This window comes from Erythrolamprus reginae, chromosome 7, assembly GCF_031021105.1.
Source record: "Erythrolamprus reginae isolate rEryReg1 chromosome 7, rEryReg1.hap1, whole genome shotgun sequence".
Taxonomy (NCBI): Eukaryota; Metazoa; Chordata; class Lepidosauria; order Squamata; family Dipsadidae; genus Erythrolamprus; species Erythrolamprus reginae.
Window position 1 is genome coordinate 28,340,148 of NC_091956.1, and position 17,966 is coordinate 28,358,113.

The window sequence follows — 17,966 nt, forward strand, 5'->3', positions numbered from 1 at the left end:
TCTGGGGTACCCGTCTAGGCATTGGGACGGTATCCCTTCTGACCCGTTTATACTTTTGTGCGTTAGTACCCAGGGCAATGGCCCAGGTGGGCACGGATCCCGCCGGTTATGGAACGCGTTCGTTCCGTATCGGCGCCGCCACTAGCACGGCACTTTCTGGTTTCCCGGCCCACTGGATTCGGGTGATCGGCCGCTGGCGGTCAGCGGCATATTTGGGTTATGTTGGGCCCGCTGAGGATCCTAGGCAGGGCTTAGGCTAGGTGACCTCTCTGCGTGTGTTTCCTCTTGCAGGTCCCCAGGCTGACGTGACACCGACGGCGCTGCTGTGTGGCACAGCATGATTTGCTGGGCCGGCCGCCTGGCGGCCAGGAGCGCTGTCGGGACCCAGCCGTTCCTGGGGCGGTGGGTCAGGGTTGCCTGGATGGGCCGGAGAGGTATGCGGTGGGAGGGTCTCCTACCGGTGTGGCTGGGCGGTCAGCATTTTGTGGCTGCGCCCGGCAATATGGGGGGCGGCTCCTGGAGTCGTTCCCAAGTGGGTTTGGGTGGGCAGTGTCCTGTGGCCGCACCCAGGTGGCTGGTATTGCACTTAGGTGGCAATGACCAGTGCATACTGGGAGGCCTGGCGCTGTTCATTTAGGCACGCGAAGACCTGCGAAGGCTTCGTGAGGTCTGGCCCACCACACAAGTGGTGTGGTCAGAACTATTACCTAGGCTTGTTTGGAGGGATGCCTCTTCCCTTAGGGCCATTCACCGGGCTAGGCGACGGGTGAATAGGGCTATGGGTAAAACAGTTAGAGAGTTGGGTGGAGTAGTAATACCTCATCCCCTTATATCAATAGACCAGCCATGGCTCTACCGTGATGATGGCGTTCACCTGTCTGACCAGGGGAACGCCATCTTCTTACAGGACCTGCAGCGGTCTCTGCGTGAGCTGGCGCAGATAGAGGGGGGAGTCGGGGGGCCAAGATAGAGATCTGACCCCCGCTCCTGTGGCAGGTTAGGGGCGGAAAATTGGGTGGTTTAGCAACCGCGCGTTCTCCCTTGGGCATCTTTGGGGATGATTGACAGGTTCTCTGCAAGCTCATGGAGGGAGTTTCTGCCTGAGCAGCTGGGGGGAACCTGTCTTTGGGTCCTGCACCTTTAATTCCCCGATTCGGGTTAGCCGGTGGGACCCCCCTCATGCACAGCATGGCAGAAAAGGTCACAGGTGACGGCCTGGCCCTCACCTGGACCTTGCATCGAGATACGCCCATGAGTTGCCCAGGAATGTTTACTGGCATAACGTCATTTCCGCCCCGGAAGTATTTGTTTGACCCTGCAGGTCCAGTTCCGGGTCATAGTTGTTTATGCTAATTTATGCAAAGTATTTGAATAAATTATGCAAATTTATGTTAATAAAAATGACCCAATTTTAAATCCAGCTCTGGTGTCCGTGTCGTTACTCCGTCTCTCCAGCAAGGGCAGCGCCGGACTTACCCGGCAGGCAGGCTTTGCTGGAGGGACCGGGAGACACGGTCCCTCATGGCGGCCGCCATTTTGAATCCCGGGCGAAGTCTCGCGATGCGAGACTTCGCTCGGGAGATCGGGGCCTGATTGGCCAGGCCCTGATTGGTCCGGGCGGGGCCTGCTTGCCCTATATAAGGGCGAGCAGGCCCGGGGCTCTTCCTTTTCGCCCGGACCAAGCTCCTGAGCAGACACCCGCCCGCCCTCCACTATTTTGCAGTGTGCTTAGGGGTCGCCCTTAGGGGGCCGAATGGGAATTTTTTGCAGTTCTGCCTCTTAGCTGAGCTGTTTTTTCGCCCATTCCACACTGGGGTGATGGCTGTGCGGTTAGGGGGTGCTTGCATTAATTAGGTTAATTGGCTTACCTTTGGTCATTTGGGTAGGCAGGTTAGGGGCGGAAAATTGGGTGGTTTAGCAACCGCGCGTTCTCCCTTGGGCATCTTTGGGGATGATTGACAGGTTCTCTGCAAGCTCATGGAGGGAGTTTCTGCCTGAGCAGCTGGGGGGAACCTGTCTTTGGGTCCTGCACCTTTAATTCCCCGATTCGGGTTAGCCGGTGGGACCCCCCTCATGCACAGCATGGCAGAAAAGGTCACAGGTGACGGCCTGGCCCTCACCTGGACCTTGCATCGAGATACGCCCATGAGTTGCCCAGGAATGTTTACTGGCATAACGTCATTTCCGCCCCGGAAGTATTTGTTTGACCCTGCAGGTCCAGTTCCGGGTCATAGTTGTTTATGCTAATTTATGCAAAGTATTTGAATAAATTATGCAAATTTATGTTAATAAAAATGACCCAATTTTAAATCCAGCTCTGGTGTCCGTGTCGTTACTCCGTCTCTCCAGCAATATGTTTTAGACTAACATTAGGCAACCAGAAATAGCGTCCTTTGTATATCCACCATCTTGATACTGTGCTGCCCAAATCTGATAGTGACAATATTTCTGCGAATCTATAGCACTGGCGGAGGGAGGCTCCGACCATCCAGGCCCCTTCTGCGCATGCACAGAAGCATCTCTCATGCGCAAACCTGTAGCAAAGGGTTTTAGAACCCACTACTCTCATTGATAAGAAATGGATAATGGATGTGGCTGGAGGTGAGTGGTTAAACAAAAACAGTCTGTACAGGTCCTCGAGAAGGACACAAATGTGAATTCTAGTCTAACTATATGACTGTAACCAACCATGATACAAAGTGGAATGGGGGGCGCATTTTTCATTTTTAAATCCTCCAACTCCCTGAAAACAGGCCAAAGTGTCCTCTAAAATATGAGCTGGAATTGTTGGGACTGAACTTTTTTAGTCTCAGATTTCCACTTTGTACATTCAGCACACACCTATCTTCCCAAAGGGGTGTATGGGGTGTCCAGGAGGGGTAGCACCTCTGATATAGGAGCATATCATGTCCATTTATGGCAGCTCATTTTGGGGAGGTTTTTAGGGCAGCTCATTCACCTTTGGTCCCCACTTGTCACTCAGCTATCACCTTTGGCTCCCAATAGCTGTAGCATGTGCAGCAGCCACACCCTGGCTGGCCAAACAGGCTGGCCAAACTAGGTTGAGAATAGTCATTGGGTCATCGGCCTTCAGTGAGATTGGGCCTTGTCTATCTAGATAGATTCCGGCGGACTAAGCGGATAGATTAGGACAACAGTCAAGAAGGCAGCCTCTGTAAGCAATACAGAGAAAGGCAAGACATGAAAGACACCCTGGTCAACCACTGTGCCCAGACCATCTCCAACTGTCTTGACCAGTGATGGTGAACCTATGACATGGGTGCCACAGGTGGCACGCAGAGCCATATCTGTTGGCACACGAGCTGTTGCCCTAGCTCAGCTCCAACATGCGTGTGTGTGCCAGCCAGCTGATTTGTGGCTCACACAAAGGCTCTGGGAGGGTGTTTTAGGCTTACAGAGAGCCTCCGGGGGGGATAGGGAGGGATTTCCCAGCTTCAGGGAAGCCTTTGGAGCCTGGTGAGGGCGAAACACGAGCCTACTGAACCCACCAGAAATTGGAAAGCCTGCCGTTTCCGGCCTCCAGAGTGCCTCTGGGGGGGGGGGAGCTGTTTTCGTCCTTCCCAGGCATTGAATTATGGGTGTGGGCACTCATGCATGCACGATAGAGTTTGTCCATGTTCTTTCAGCACCCAAGGAAAAAAAGATTTGCCATCACTGGTCTTGACTATTGTCCTGCTATTGGAGCAAGATGGAATCTGGAAAGAGAGGGGCTCACTATGTGCACCTCTCACTCACTTTAATTTAATTCATGTGCAAGTCTTGACATCCCCCACCCCCAAGATGTCAAGGACATCTTCGAAAACAATGGATGAACATCACATCACATCTTCCCAAAGGAAGCTGGTAAATTCACCTTCATTTGTTTCTATGATGTCATTGCATCATGATGTTGCTGACTATATAATGGCCTACTGTATTTTTCCAGAAGATCAGGAACCCACATCCCTCAAATGCTGCCAACCTATTTTAGATGAAACTTCAAGCGTGCTGATTAAAGAAGATGCAAACCATAACATGAAGCATTAGATTGGGTCAGTTAAGGAGATTTCAATCAGGTCCACTGTTCCAGCAGGAATATAAGCCAACCTGATTGGAGGAGCTGCCTGATAGCTCCCTATAAAAGGGCAAGCTGTCAGGCAAGCAGTTGCTGGATTTGTACATAGTTGCTGAATAAAGAGCTGTTGTCACTGAAGCCTGAGTCCAGGCTTTTCAATTTGCCCTGTCTAGCATGAAGAATTTTCACCAGTTCCTTTAGAAGCGGCAAATGTCACACGCATTAGAGTGACAGAGTCCGTTTTGAATGAGCGGCATATAAATACAACAAATAAATAAATTAGGTTATGTTTGTTAAAGTACAATTCCCAAAGACCTACTTCAATATTTTGGGTTACCTCTCACACTAAAGCATTTTATTTCAATGGACAAATATAATGGAGGGAAAAGTTTACACTGATAAACAAGGCACTGAGACAAGACAAAGTTAAATGAACATTTAAATCAACATGAAAATGAACAGAATTGGGCTATAATAAACAATTTTCCCGTTTTGTGAAAACTGGAGACAGAATAAAGCATCCTGAATTTCCTGGAATGTTATGTTTTTAGAGACAAATTTTATAACTACCTACTTTAAAAGGACCTTCTTCTTCACTTCATTTAGCTAAAACACGCTACAGAAGAAGTATTTATTTTATTATTTATTTATTTATTTATTTATTTATTATTTGGATTTGTATGCCGCCCCTCTCCGAAGACTCGGGGCGGCTCACAACAAGTGAAAACAAATCATAAATACTCCAATTAATTAAAATATTTAAAGATTTTTAAAAACCCCATATACTAACAGACACACACACAAGCATACCATGTATAAATTAAACATGCCCAGGGGGAGATGTTTAATTTCCCCATGCCTGACGGCAAAGGTGGGTTTTAAGAAGTTTACGGAAGGCAGGAAGAGTAGGGGCAGTTCTGATCTCCGGGGGGAGTTGGTTCCAGAGAGCCGGTGCCGCCACAGAGAAGGCTCTTCCCCTGGGGCCCGCCAACCGACATTGTTTAGTTGATGGGACCTGGAGGAGGCCCACTCTGTGGGACCTAATCGGTCGCTGAGATTCGTGCGGCAGAAGGCGGTCTCGGAGATATTCTGGTCCGATGCCATGAAGGGCTTTAAAGGTCATAACCAACACTTTGAATTGTGACCGGAAACTGATCGGCAGCTAATGCAGACTGCGGAGTGATGGTGAAACATGGGCATACCTGGGTAAGCCCATGACTGCTCTCGCAGCTGCATTCTGCATGATCTGAAGTTTCCGAACACTTTTCAAAGGTAGCCCCATGTAGAGAGCATTACAGTAGCCAAACCTCGAGGTGATGAGGGCATGAGTGACTGTGAGCAATGAGTCCCGGTCCAGATAGGGCCGCAACTGGTGCACCAGGCGAACCTGGGCAAACGCCCCCTTCGCCACAGCTGAGAGATGGTTTTCTAATGTGAGCTGTGGATCGAGGAGGATGCCCAAGTTGCAGACCCTCTCTGAGGGGGTCAGTAATTCCCCCCCCCCAGGGTAATGGACGGACAGATGGAATTGTCCTTGGGAGGCAAAACCCACAGCCACTCCGTCTTATCCGGGTTGAGCTTGAGTCTGTTGACACCCATCCAGGCCTCAACAGCCTCCAGGCACCGGCACATCACTTCCACCGCTTCGTTGACTGGGCATGGGGTGGAGATGTAAAGCTGGGTATCATCGGCATATTGATGATACCTCACCCCATGTCCTTGGATGATCTCACCCAGCGGTTTCATGTAGATGTTAAATAGCAAGGGGGAGAGAGACCTCGGAGCCGACCTCTGACCCCCCACTAACACAGACTGCGACCGGCCAGAGAGGTAGGAGGAGAACCACTGAAGTACAGTGCCTCCCACCCCCAACCCCTCCAACCGGTGCAGAAGGATACCATGGTCGATGGTATCGAAAGCCGCTGAGAGGATACCATGATCGAGGAGCACCAGGACAGAGGATAAACCCCTGTCCCGGGCCCGCCAGAGATCATCCATCAACGCGACCAAAGCAGTTTCCGTGCTGTAACCGGGCCTGAAACCCGACTGCCGGGGACCTAGATAATCGGCTTCTTCCAAGGACCGCTGGAGCTGGAGTGCCACCACCTTCTCAACAACCTTCCCCATAAAGGGAAGGTTGGAGACTGGACGATAGTTGTTATGTACGGCTGGGTCCAGGGAAGGCTTCTGGAGGAGGGGGCGCACGAGCGCTTCTTTATAGAGTGTTGGAAAAACTCCCCTCCCCAAGGAAGCGTTGGTAATCTCCTGGGCCCAGCTCCGTGTCACCTCCCTGCTAGCCAAGACCAACCAGGAGGGACACGGATCCAGTAGACAGGTGGCGGAACTCACAGCTCCAATGGCCTTGTCCACTTCATCAGGTGTCACCAGATCAAACTCTTCCCAGACAGGTGGACAAGTATGTGCCCCAGTCACCTCGACTGACTCATTGTCAGTTGACTCTGTTTTACAATTGGAGTCGAGGTCGGCCCGGATCTGAGCGACTTTATCAGCGAAAAACGTGTTAAACTCCTCGGCGCTACTCTGCAAGGGCTCCCCAACTCCCCCCTGGTTAAGAAGGGAGTGGGTCACCCTAAACAGAGCGGCCGGGCGGGATTCCGCTGATGCAATCAAGGCGGCATGGTACGCGCATCTTGCCGCCTTGAGCGCCACTTTGTAAGTCTTAATAAAAGCTCTTACAAGTGTTCGATCAGATTCAGACCTACTCTTCCTCCATCGCTTCTCTAGACGTCTCTTTTGGCGTTTCAACTCCCAGAGCTCCTCGTTGAACCATGGGGCTCTACGGGGTCTAGCGCCACGGAGAGGTCGCAAAGGCGCAATCCGGTCGAGAGCCTCCGCAGCAGCCATATTCCAGGCCTCCGCAAGAGACTCCGCCGAACTGTGGATGAGTGCCTCTGGAATAACCCCAAGCGCCGTCTGAAAGCCCACTGGGTCCATCAGGCGTCTGGGGCAGAACATCTTCATTGGTTCCGCCTCCCTGCGGGGAAGGATTGGAGCCAGGAAGTCAAGCCGTAGTAGAAAATGGTCTGACCATGACAAAGGCAATGCTTCTAAGCCCCTTTGTCTCAGACCATTTCTCAATTGCTCGGAAAGGAATACCATGTCAGGTGCGTGCCCTCCCTCGTGAGTCGGACCCTGTACTACTTGAGTCAGGTCCATGGCTGTCATGGTGGCCATGAACTCCTGTGCCAACCCAGAGGTTTCGCCGAGTGACGGCAGGTTGAAGTCCCCCAGGACAATGAGTCCGGGGAACTCCACCGCCAACCCGGCTACCTCCTCGGGGAGCACAGGCAGGGCTTTTGACATGCAGCTGGGAGGCATGTACGTGAGAAATAAGCCCACCTGGACCCCTAAGTCCAACTTCAACAAGAGAGACTCGCAACCCGCAATTTCTGGAGCAATGAGTCTATGCAGGCAAAGGCTCTCCCTGGCTATAATAGCCACTCCTCCCCTCCTTCCCTGGGGTCGAGGTTGATGCCATATCTGAAACCCGGCTGGGCAAATTTCAGAGAGAGGAACACCTCCCTCCGGGCCCAGCCAGGTTTCAGTACAGTGATCCCTCGATTATCGCGAGGGTTCCGTTCCAAGACCCCTCACGATAATCGATTTTTCGCGATGTAGGGTTGCGGAAGTAAAAACACCATCTGTGCATGCGTGCCCTTTTTCCATGGCCGCGCATGCACAGATGGTGGAGTTTGCGTGGGCGGCGGGGAAATCCGGATCTTCATCTGCTCGCTGCTGCTTTGGCCGCCCAGCAGCTGATCTGCTCGGCGGCGGCAGCGAGGAGACGAAGATCGGGCTTTCCCCGCCGCCCACGCAAAGGGGAAAGCCCGGCTCTTCGCTGATGCCCCCGCTCGCCCGCCCACCTGCCGCCCGCCAGCAAGAGGGGGAGAGATAGAGAAAGAGAGAGAAGGAAAGAAAGAGATGAGAGAGGGAGGAAGAGAGTGTGAGAGAGGAAGAAGCAAGATAGAGAAAGAGAGAGAGAAAGAAAGATGAGAAAGGAAGGAAGAGAGTGACGTCATCGGGTGGGAAAAATCGCGATATAGCGTTTCGCGAAGATCAAGATCGCGAAAATCGAGGGATCACTGTAATACAAGCCAGGTCGGCCTCCTCATCCAGGATCAGATCCCGGATGAGGAGAGCTTTATTTACCACCGACCTGGCGTTAAGCAGCAGCAACCTGAGTCCAGGGCCAGAGTTACACTCATCACCAGTACCCAAGATTGGGCTCACAGAGCCAGAACAAGGGACCGTTATTAAGCAACGGTCCCTCGTTCCCCTGGAATGGCTAGCTCTGTGGCCCCCGCCATATCTGCCTCTCCCCAGCAACACAGGGATATTCCGACCCTCTGCCACCCCAGAGATCGGTGCCCCTTCCTCTCCCGTCTCCCGAGCGTCAGGTGGGCCAAATCTATCATTCACACTACTATCAATCAACTCATCCATACCATAACCCCCCCCCCACCAACCCAATTATACCAATCATTCCATTCATACCCACAAGTATACTTATCCCAGTCATCCATTACTTAGCACCCCAATTATATTAAAAAACAATTAAATTAGTAACAGTATAAAATAGCAATTGATAAAAATTTAAAACACTAAAACATTAAAATTATACTTATATAAATATAGGATAAAAATTATAAATTAGTAAAAATTGATATTTTTTTTGATGGTATAAAATCAGATCTTAAAACATTTTATAATCATCAGTAATCAATCAGTCAGTCCAGGTGCGGTGTTCCTTGGTCTCCATGGTCTAAGGTCTTAATCTAGTTCAAAGAGTCTTGATGTTAAACCTCCTCTCTTTCTAGTTGTCTTTTAAAATCAGACCACATGGCGGCATAGTTCTTCAATCCATCCACAATCCACAAGGGGGCATAGTTCCTCAGCGATGATACACACAAATCAAGAATCAAGGTTAAGAGGGGAAGGGGGGGAAGTTGGAGAAATAATCCTCAGTTCTTAGTTTTTAAATCTCCCCCTGGCCCCCAGCAGCTCTCACCCACTGGTGCCATACGGGGGAGGGGGCTAAATTATTGCCCCTAGATGTCTTCATTCATCCATTGGCGTTGAAGCTGGCCACCGCCACTGGACTCCATTCCGTCCCCCCCCCAAAAAAAGCTGTCTCTCTCCCCCACGTTGTCTCCGTCGTTCACCGACACTGCCATCTCGACACCGGACCTCTCACCTCCGGAGTCGGGCTGGAGGTCTATCCCGGCGGGGACTCGACTCCTCTCGCTCCCCTCGGCTCCTCTCATCGCCTCCCTGCCGGCGCTACGACCCTCCGTCCTCCATCCAGTCCGGTCCCACCGCCCTTTCTCCGCATTTCTCTGCACCAGCAAGATGTTTCTCCGGTGCCATGCTCTCCCTTGGCTCTCCCTCGGCATCTCCACAGCGGTGGCTCGGCGTTCCTCCATCCTCTCCTTTCTCCAGAAGGCAGCATCTTAAATATCTTAAATATCTCATTGGGCAATTTATTTTAAAAGGCTTAATTATGAGCATTTCTTGTGATCTTACCATGGTTGCATTCTGAATTCATTAATTTCAATTAATTATGTCAACTCCACTTTTTAATATGCAAATCTATGGGAGAAAATATACAGCTTGAATAGCTTTTGTGTAGTATAAGTCTGATATTGTGACATTAGTTGTGTTATCCTTAGTTGAAGAAAATAACTGATCAGAAATGGGGAAAAATGAGTTTCATTTGATCAAGAATATTTATTTCTCTGCGCTTTCTCTGCAAAATACATTCTTCAAAGATACTACTACTATTCCATATATAATGATTAGTAATATTTCCCAAGAAAGGGTTCTATCCTATCATTTGCAAGAAGACACTTTTAGGGTCAGTGTGGACAAAGATTCCAAGGTGGAATTATGGAGAGCTCTGTCATCATGTAAGCAATAATATGCTAGATCAAAGGTATAAAATACGCAGCCCTTGGGCCAAATCCTGCCATGATAGGATGCAGAGTTGGCCCACAGGCCATCCTGGGGATGGCAAGGGACTGGTTGCTGCCAACCCAAATCCAGTAACTCCCACTGTCTACCGCAATAACCACGCCATACCCACCTTGGCTCCTCAAAGGCAAACAAAATCCCAACGCAGTCCACAACAGTATAGAATTTGATACCCCTATATTAGATAGACCACCATCTGATTTGACAACTTCTTATGATTCTGTGTCAGAAAATGAGATTCAGAGAGGGAGGAGTGGCCAATTACTGTGGCGACACGGATTTTCCCGGAAATTTGGTCAGAACCAGGTCAGAACCACCCTGGAGGGGTGGTGAAGAAGGTGGACATTGTCAGGTTTTCTGGGAGGGGTGACAAACCCCCCAGGAAGCCGACAAAGAGCCCTCGACCAGTGGTACTGGAAAACACTTGTCCTGGCTGCAAACAACAGGATCGTTAATTCAAAAATTGGATGTCACTTGAAAAGAAGACTAAAGATTAAGTGATGGAGAGAAGAAATAACACCGATATACTATATTTCTGACATAGAATATGACAATAAACACTGAAGGACACAGGGAACAAAACTAACAACACAGCATTCATTATTCACATAACATACAACTACACCCAACACTTTTGGGGTAGCACTGGTTCAGATTCAGAAAAAAAATTAATGTGTATAACCATATGCATATCAGTATTGTATTTCCTTATAATATAAGTAACACATTTTCAAAGATTATGTCAAACATTATATAATATAGATTTTATAATAATTACAAACCTATATAATGAAATGTTTTCACGATCCAGGGCCATATTTGTAGATATAATTCCTCGTGTTGAATCAATGAGAAATACTTCGTTTATATTCCCAAATAAAATAGAATATTCAATTTCTCCATTTCGTCCACTGTCAGAGTCTGTTGCATAGATCTGTATGGATACAAAATCCATGCTAATTCTGAGGCGGTAAAGATTCTAGGACATATGTCTGCCATTCCAGAACAGAAAACTGCCTATGATATTAATAAGAGAGGTTAGCTTTATTTCTATTTTTTAAGAATATGCTTTTGGTCATATTTTGGCCATGTGTGACAATATGTGCATATATAATTCAATATATAATTGATCAACAACTTATGAAATATACTGCACAAAAAGTGAAGAGAACACTTAAACAACACAAGTAAATCAAACTTCTGTGAAATCAAACTGTCCACTTAATGCAATTTCATAGGTGGATATGCTATCTATAAGAAATGCCAGTTGTACAACATTTATATATATATATATAAATTATATATGTATATTTTCCAAACTTGCAAAGAACTGATAAAGAAATAAAGGGAGACTGGTATAGATCTATTTCAAGCTTTTTTCAATACCAGTCTCCCTTTATTTCTTTATCAGTTCTTTGCAAGTTTGGAAAATATGGTTTGTGTCTGGATGGCTCCTGTAGTGGGGCTGAAAGGCAATAGGGAACAGTGAGCTCACTCCCATATTTGGGTATGCCGGGTGACTCAACAGAAAAACACATGTGTGTGTGTGTGTGTGTGTATAATATATATAATATAACATATACTGTATATGTTATATATGTATACGTATTCGGGACTTTTCCCATGTAAGATTGATAGAATCTTGGTGACGCTTCAATGAGGTTCCACTCGTCATCTTCAGGCTGGTGTTTTTAGCTTCGTTTTGTTCACACTAGCACAAAGTCAGAAACACCATCCTGAAGATGATGAGCGCTCAAAAAAATAAAGGGAACACTTAAACAACAGAATATAATTCCAAGTAGATCAAACTTTTGTGAAATCAAACTGTCTACTTAGGAAGCAACAATGATTGACAATCAATTTCATTTTGTTGTCAGCACATTCAACTTTGTATAGAATAAAGTATTCAATAAGAATATTTCATTCATTCAGATCTAGGATGCGTTATTTGAGTGTTCTCTTTATTTTTTTAAGCAGTGTACATCTCAACAAAACAGAGTTTATAGACAATTTTTGTCATATTTGAAATCGCTGAAATAATATGTATCTTTTGAACTTTTCTGTCATTCACATCTGAACAAGAAGGGGTAACAATGTGCATGGGAGTTCTTGGCTAGCTTCCTAAACCCAGGTTCTAGGTTTCCATTCAAACGAAAATCACATATACACATGGAGTTATTTTTCTTGATTTTGAAGTAGTATTTCTTCTTACAATGCTTGATAACTTATAGGGAGAGTGTTAACACTTCCTGTTTGCTTCTAAATGCAATCTGGTGGAAAACTAGTGGGCTATCTTGAGTAGTTGGTTGGATGTTGTGACACAAAATGGGCCAGGGATCTAATCCTACAGGGGGATGTTTGCATTCTTATGTTCTTACCTGTGTAATATATGCAACATAGACTTGGCCTTCCCAAACTGATGCTCTGATATAGCTTTGTTCAAACTGAGGTGCATTGTCATTAATGTCCTGTAAGAATACTGTCACACCACACACTGCTGAAGCCATGCCATTTTCAGCTACAACTGAAAAATGCACTTCCTTTCTGATTTCATAGTCAAGAAATTCAGTACGTTTTACTGTAATTTCACCTAAAGACAAAATAAGTTTCAGACTGTTACATATGCAATGAAAATTATTCTCTTGTTAAAAGAGCCGGAGTGGCGCAACAGGTAGAGTGCTGTACTGCAGGCCACTGAAGCTGACTGTAGATCTGTAGGTCAGCGGTTCAAATCTCATCACCGGCTCAAGGTTGACTTAGCCTTCCATCCTTCTGAGGTGGGTAAAATGAGGACCCGGATTGTGGGGGCAATATGCTGGCTCTGTTAAAAAGTGCTATTGCTAACATGTTGTAAGCCGCCCTGAGTCTAAGGAGAAGGGCGGCATAAAAATCGAATGAGTAAGTAAGTAAGTAAAGTAAGTAAAGTAAGTAAAGTAAGTAAGTAAGTAAGTAAGTAAGTAAGTAAGTAAGTAAGTAAGTAAATAAATAAAAAAATGAAATTTCTAGAGTGTGAAAATGAAAAATTATTCTGGCAATTTGGTAACAAGTTACACTCTTGAAATCTTAATAAAATGGTTCTTACAAAAATAAATAAATAAATAAATAAATAAATAAATAAATAAATAAATAAATAAATAAATAAATAAATAAATAAATGAAAATGAAATTTCTAGAGTGTGAAAATGAAAAATTATTCTGGCAATTTGGTAACAAGTTACACTCTTGAAATCTTAATAAAATAGTTCTTACAAAAATTAATGGATAATACCATCTGTTCTTAACTTAAGTTAAAAAATAGAGCATTCTACAAACAATGTAGACCATTTTTTGTCTTGTTTGTTTGTTTACCAAAACAGTTTGGTAAACAGCCTGAAAAAATATAAAGCAGGCCAAAATTTACTTTTCAAAAAACCAGAGTCTTCATAGCAAAATTTAAATGCATATATTGGATTTATATAAATTAAAATGTATGCATCCTTGCAGTTGAATTGAAGCATGTGTGTCTTTTAAACCACATATAACTGGAATAAATACCAAATCTCAATTCCAGAGGCACAGAGGCAAATTATCTTTGAAAATGTTGGGCTTCACTCTCCCCGTGTGTTAGGATGCCAACTTGGTAAGATTAATGTGGCTATTAACCTTGAAAATACTGAGTTACAAGAAACAGTGCCAGAAAAGAGGCCCTCTGTGTATGGATCATAGAAAAGATGTAAGTCGCCTATACAAAAAAGGTTAGCTTTCCCTATAACTAAAGGCAGAGAGAATAACAGATTTCGAGAAAATAGATGTAGAAACCAGTAAGCTCCAAGATCAAAAATGGCACAAATTCTTTGGACCAAAAAGACTTTTAAAGAGCATTTATTCCTTTAAGTCAACTAAAACTATGCTTTAAAATCAGTGTGTATTTCTTGTGAATATAAACTTTGCAAAATCAAAAGTGAATGTGGGGATGGGGGGGGGAGAAATGAGATAGGTGATCTGAACCTATATTACAAAGAAAATCTACCATGTGGGCCATTTGATTTAAACTGAAAGAATCAGAACTAGAAAGACTTTGTCTTTAGAGAGCACTAATGGTCGATACAAGCTCATTAAGCAATTTCAAGAAAATTCATATGTTTCGGCTGTGGCAAGGTGTGTGTGTGGCCAGGTTCGTCAGGTGTACCAGTTGCGGCCCTATTTGGATAGGGAGTTTCTACTCACAGTCACTCATGCTCTTATCATCTCGAGATTCGACTACTGCAATGCTCTCTATATGGGGCTACCTTTGAAGAGCGTTCAGAAACTGCAAATCATGCAGAATGCAGCCACGTGAGCTGTCATAGGCCTCCTAAGGCATGCCCATGTTTCTCTAGCACTCCGCGGACTGCATTGGCTGCCGATTTATTTATTCATTCATTCATTCATTCATTCATTCGATTTTTATGCCGCCCTTCAGCTTAGACTCAGGGTGGCTTACAACATGTTAGCAATAGCACTTTTTAACAGAGCCAGCCTATTGCCCCCACAAACGGGTCCTCATTTTACCCACCTCGGAAGGATGGAAGGCTGAGTCAACCTTGAGCCGGTGATGAGATTTGAACCGCTGACCTTCAGATCTACAATCAGCTTCAGTGGCCTGCAGTACAGCACTCTACCTGCTGCGCCACCCCGGCTCCTTGGTTTTGGTTGGTTTCCGGATGTGATTCAAAATATTGGTTATGATATATAAATCCCTACATGGTATCGAACTAGATTACTTGTGGGACCGCCTCCTGCCGCATGAGTCCCAGCGACCGGTTAGCTCCCATAGAATCGGCCTTCTCCAGGCCCCGTCAACTAGACAATGTCGCTTGACGGGGCCTATGGGAAGAACTTTTCTGTGGGGGCTCCGGCACTCTGGAATCAGCCCCCCCCCCAAGATTTGTACTGCCCCCCCCTCCTCACCTTCTGTAAGAGCCTGACAACCCATCTATAGTGCTTTTTTATTTTTAATGCTCCAGGGTTTTTAGAATAGCTAGTTATATTAATTGGATCTTATTTATATTGTACACTGTTTTATGATATGTTGTGAGCAGCCTCAAGTCCTCGGAGAGGGGAGGCATACAAATCCAATAAACAAACAAACAAACCAATGTCACTGACAGATACTTGAGATAGACTATGGGATTCTCTGGTCATCTTAGCTACTTGCCCCCAGAATTCCCTTACATGGTGGCATTTCTTCATGAAAGGCTGGATGTAGTAGCAGCAATAACAACATGCACTATTTCCTAATCAGCAAGTATCCTAGTTAACAATTATTCAGTTATGTTCCTATTAGGCATATATGCCAGTTTCTTAGTATTGTACTCTATTCAAAGCTGTATTGCCCAGCATGATGATTCAAGTAAATCATGCCTCAAAATAATTTAAGCAAATCATCCCCACAGAAATGAAACCTTGGGTGGATATGAAATATATCCTGATTATTCTGCCAACAAAAAGTCAGGCAGTATATAAACTATTTTCTTTGTTTTGTTTTATTTTTACTCTATTCTTATTAGCTGAGGAGTTGTTGAAAACATCTCTTATAAATGTTCCCAAATGTGAACTTGATTTAGATTAAATAAGGCAGTCATGTTAATAAAATAATTGATTATTAAAAACATACTTGAGGTTTAACTAAGCAGTAGATCTCTTTTTCCACAGCCAGGAGGAAATTATGTTTTCAGCAGTCAGCTGGTATTCATTTAGTATATAGCAACTTTTCTCATAAAATCTAGCCTGTTTCATCTTAAAATCTTTAAAACATAGTTTTATGTTTCAGGTCATTTTCTTTTTTTACTTCAGCATTCGGGGATAAGTTAAAATACAAAATATACTTTTAATATAAAATACAATTCAATTCTCACAAATATAGAAAAAGTTTACATTCCTTTTTCTAATCAATGTTTTCTGAGTAAAACATTGAAGTTAAATGCTAAATCAGATGGGAAAATTCATCTTTACTTTAATTTAGCAAATAAAATTGAAATGAAGTTTCACTATTTCTGTACCCATATCAGAATAAATGAAATCTGAAATTTTTCAAAAACACATTATTGGAAAAAAATATTTCTCCTCAGTACGATTATCGGGCTAACTGGAAAACAATAAAGCTGTGCTGAAATTGAAATTGAAATGACAGCTGTTGAAATTGAAATTACAGCTGTTTGCTGTAAGGAGGTAAATTGCTGGGAGGCAGAGGCAGAGTTATTTTCTTGTTTTCCTCCGCAAAAGCTAGAGGTGTCTTATACTAAAGAGTGTCTTATACTCAGAAAAATACAGTAATAAACAAACCTAATTTTGAATGAAGAAGTGATGTACATAATCTGCACTCTATACACATATAGGATAAAATTATAGACAGACAGGCTTTCCGTGCAGATTCCATAACACCACTAGGAAAATGATGAATCTTATCTACAATTTTGGAACTCCCTTCCATCTGTATTCCAAAATCACTCAGGGATAAAATATACTTGGTTCTTCAACCCAACAACTTCAGAGGATAATCAGAACTGTAGAAAAAACATCTGCTGCCAACCTGCCTTCCATTGAGGACCTGTATACTGTGCGAGTCAAAAAGAGGGCTGTGAAAATATTTACTGACCCCTTGCATCCTGGACATAAATTGTTTCAACTCGTACCCTCAAAACGTCGCTACAGAGCACTGTACACCAAGACAACTAGACACAGTTTTTCCCCCGAACGCCATCATTCTGCTAAACAAATAATTCCCTCAACACTGTCAAACTATTTACTAAGTCTGCACTACTGTTACTATAATTTTTTTTCTCATCATTCCTATCACCCATTTCCTCCCCTTAAGATTTTTATTAATATTGTTTCCTCGTTGCTTATTTGACCCCTATAATTATTAAGTGTTGTACCTCATGATTCTTGACAAATGTATCTTTTCTTTTATGTACACTGAGAGCATATGTACCAAGACAAATTCCTTGTGTGTCCAATCACACTCGACCAATAAAGAATTCTATTCTATTCTACATTCAGAGAATTATATGTATGTATGGTTATAAACTGGCATGAAATCACCATCTTCTAGTCTTTTTTAAGAGATTCCTTCTGTTTGCTTTAAGTAACAGTTACTTTGAAAACATTGGGTAATTTGGGTCTTAATAGTGCATGAATTCAGAAATTGGTTTAGGGAATTTTGAATGAAATATTTGATTATTTTAAGTATCTAAGATAATATATGTATATTGCTGACCTTTGCTATTGACATCACTATAGAAGATGAATTCAGATGAATTTTAAGGGGGGAAAATATTTAAAATTTTACTCTAAGCACACATCTTTTTAAAGGTTAAAGAATCAAACTCAGTTTTTACTAGAATTTAAATAAATAACCACTAACCCCTTGAATGATATTTATACAAATCATACAAATCATAACACCACTGGAAAATATTTTACTAAAGCTTCAAATGATTTTAGAATAAATGAAGATAAATAGGTGAATTTACCACTGATAGGATGAATATCGAAAATATCCTCATGTTCACTGATGATTGTATATTTTATATTGTTTTCCATCATACTTTTGTCATGAGCAGCAACAGTAAAAACAGAAGTGCCTATGAAGGCAAATATTAAATTTATTCTAAAAGATGTTAAAGTATGAAACAAGTTAAACTTATAACAGGTATAATATATTTACTACTTACAGTTATATAACAGGAAAATTATTATTTTATCATATTAATATACCTAATATATTTACTAAACTCATTTTTAAATATCAATGATGCATGTAGCCTATTATGATGATAGGAGAAGAAAGGGAAGAAAAATAAGAATGATAAAATATTTGGAAGCTTTTATTCCAGGAACTGAACATATTAAACTTACATAGGCACACAATGCCAGTGAT

General features: G+C 43.9%; 1 protein-coding gene across 1 annotated transcript in view; it reads right to left on the reverse strand.

Moving 5' to 3' along the window:
- Positions 1–4,153: 4,153 nt before the first annotated feature.
- The window catches only part of LOC139170643 (protocadherin-23-like), a 67,931-nt gene continuing 54,118 nt past the window's right edge, over positions 4,154–17,966 (reverse strand). Inside the window, exons 15-18 of the mRNA XM_070758134.1 lie at positions 17,560–17,670; positions 12,445–12,656; positions 10,845–11,000; positions 4,154–4,270 (exon numbers count right to left, since the gene is read on the reverse strand). Of these exons, the coding sequence (XP_070614235.1) occupies positions 4,154–4,270; positions 10,845–11,000; positions 12,445–12,656; positions 17,560–17,670 (596 nt within the window). The remainder of the gene's footprint in view (positions 4,271–10,844; positions 11,001–12,444; positions 12,657–17,559; positions 17,671–17,966) is intronic.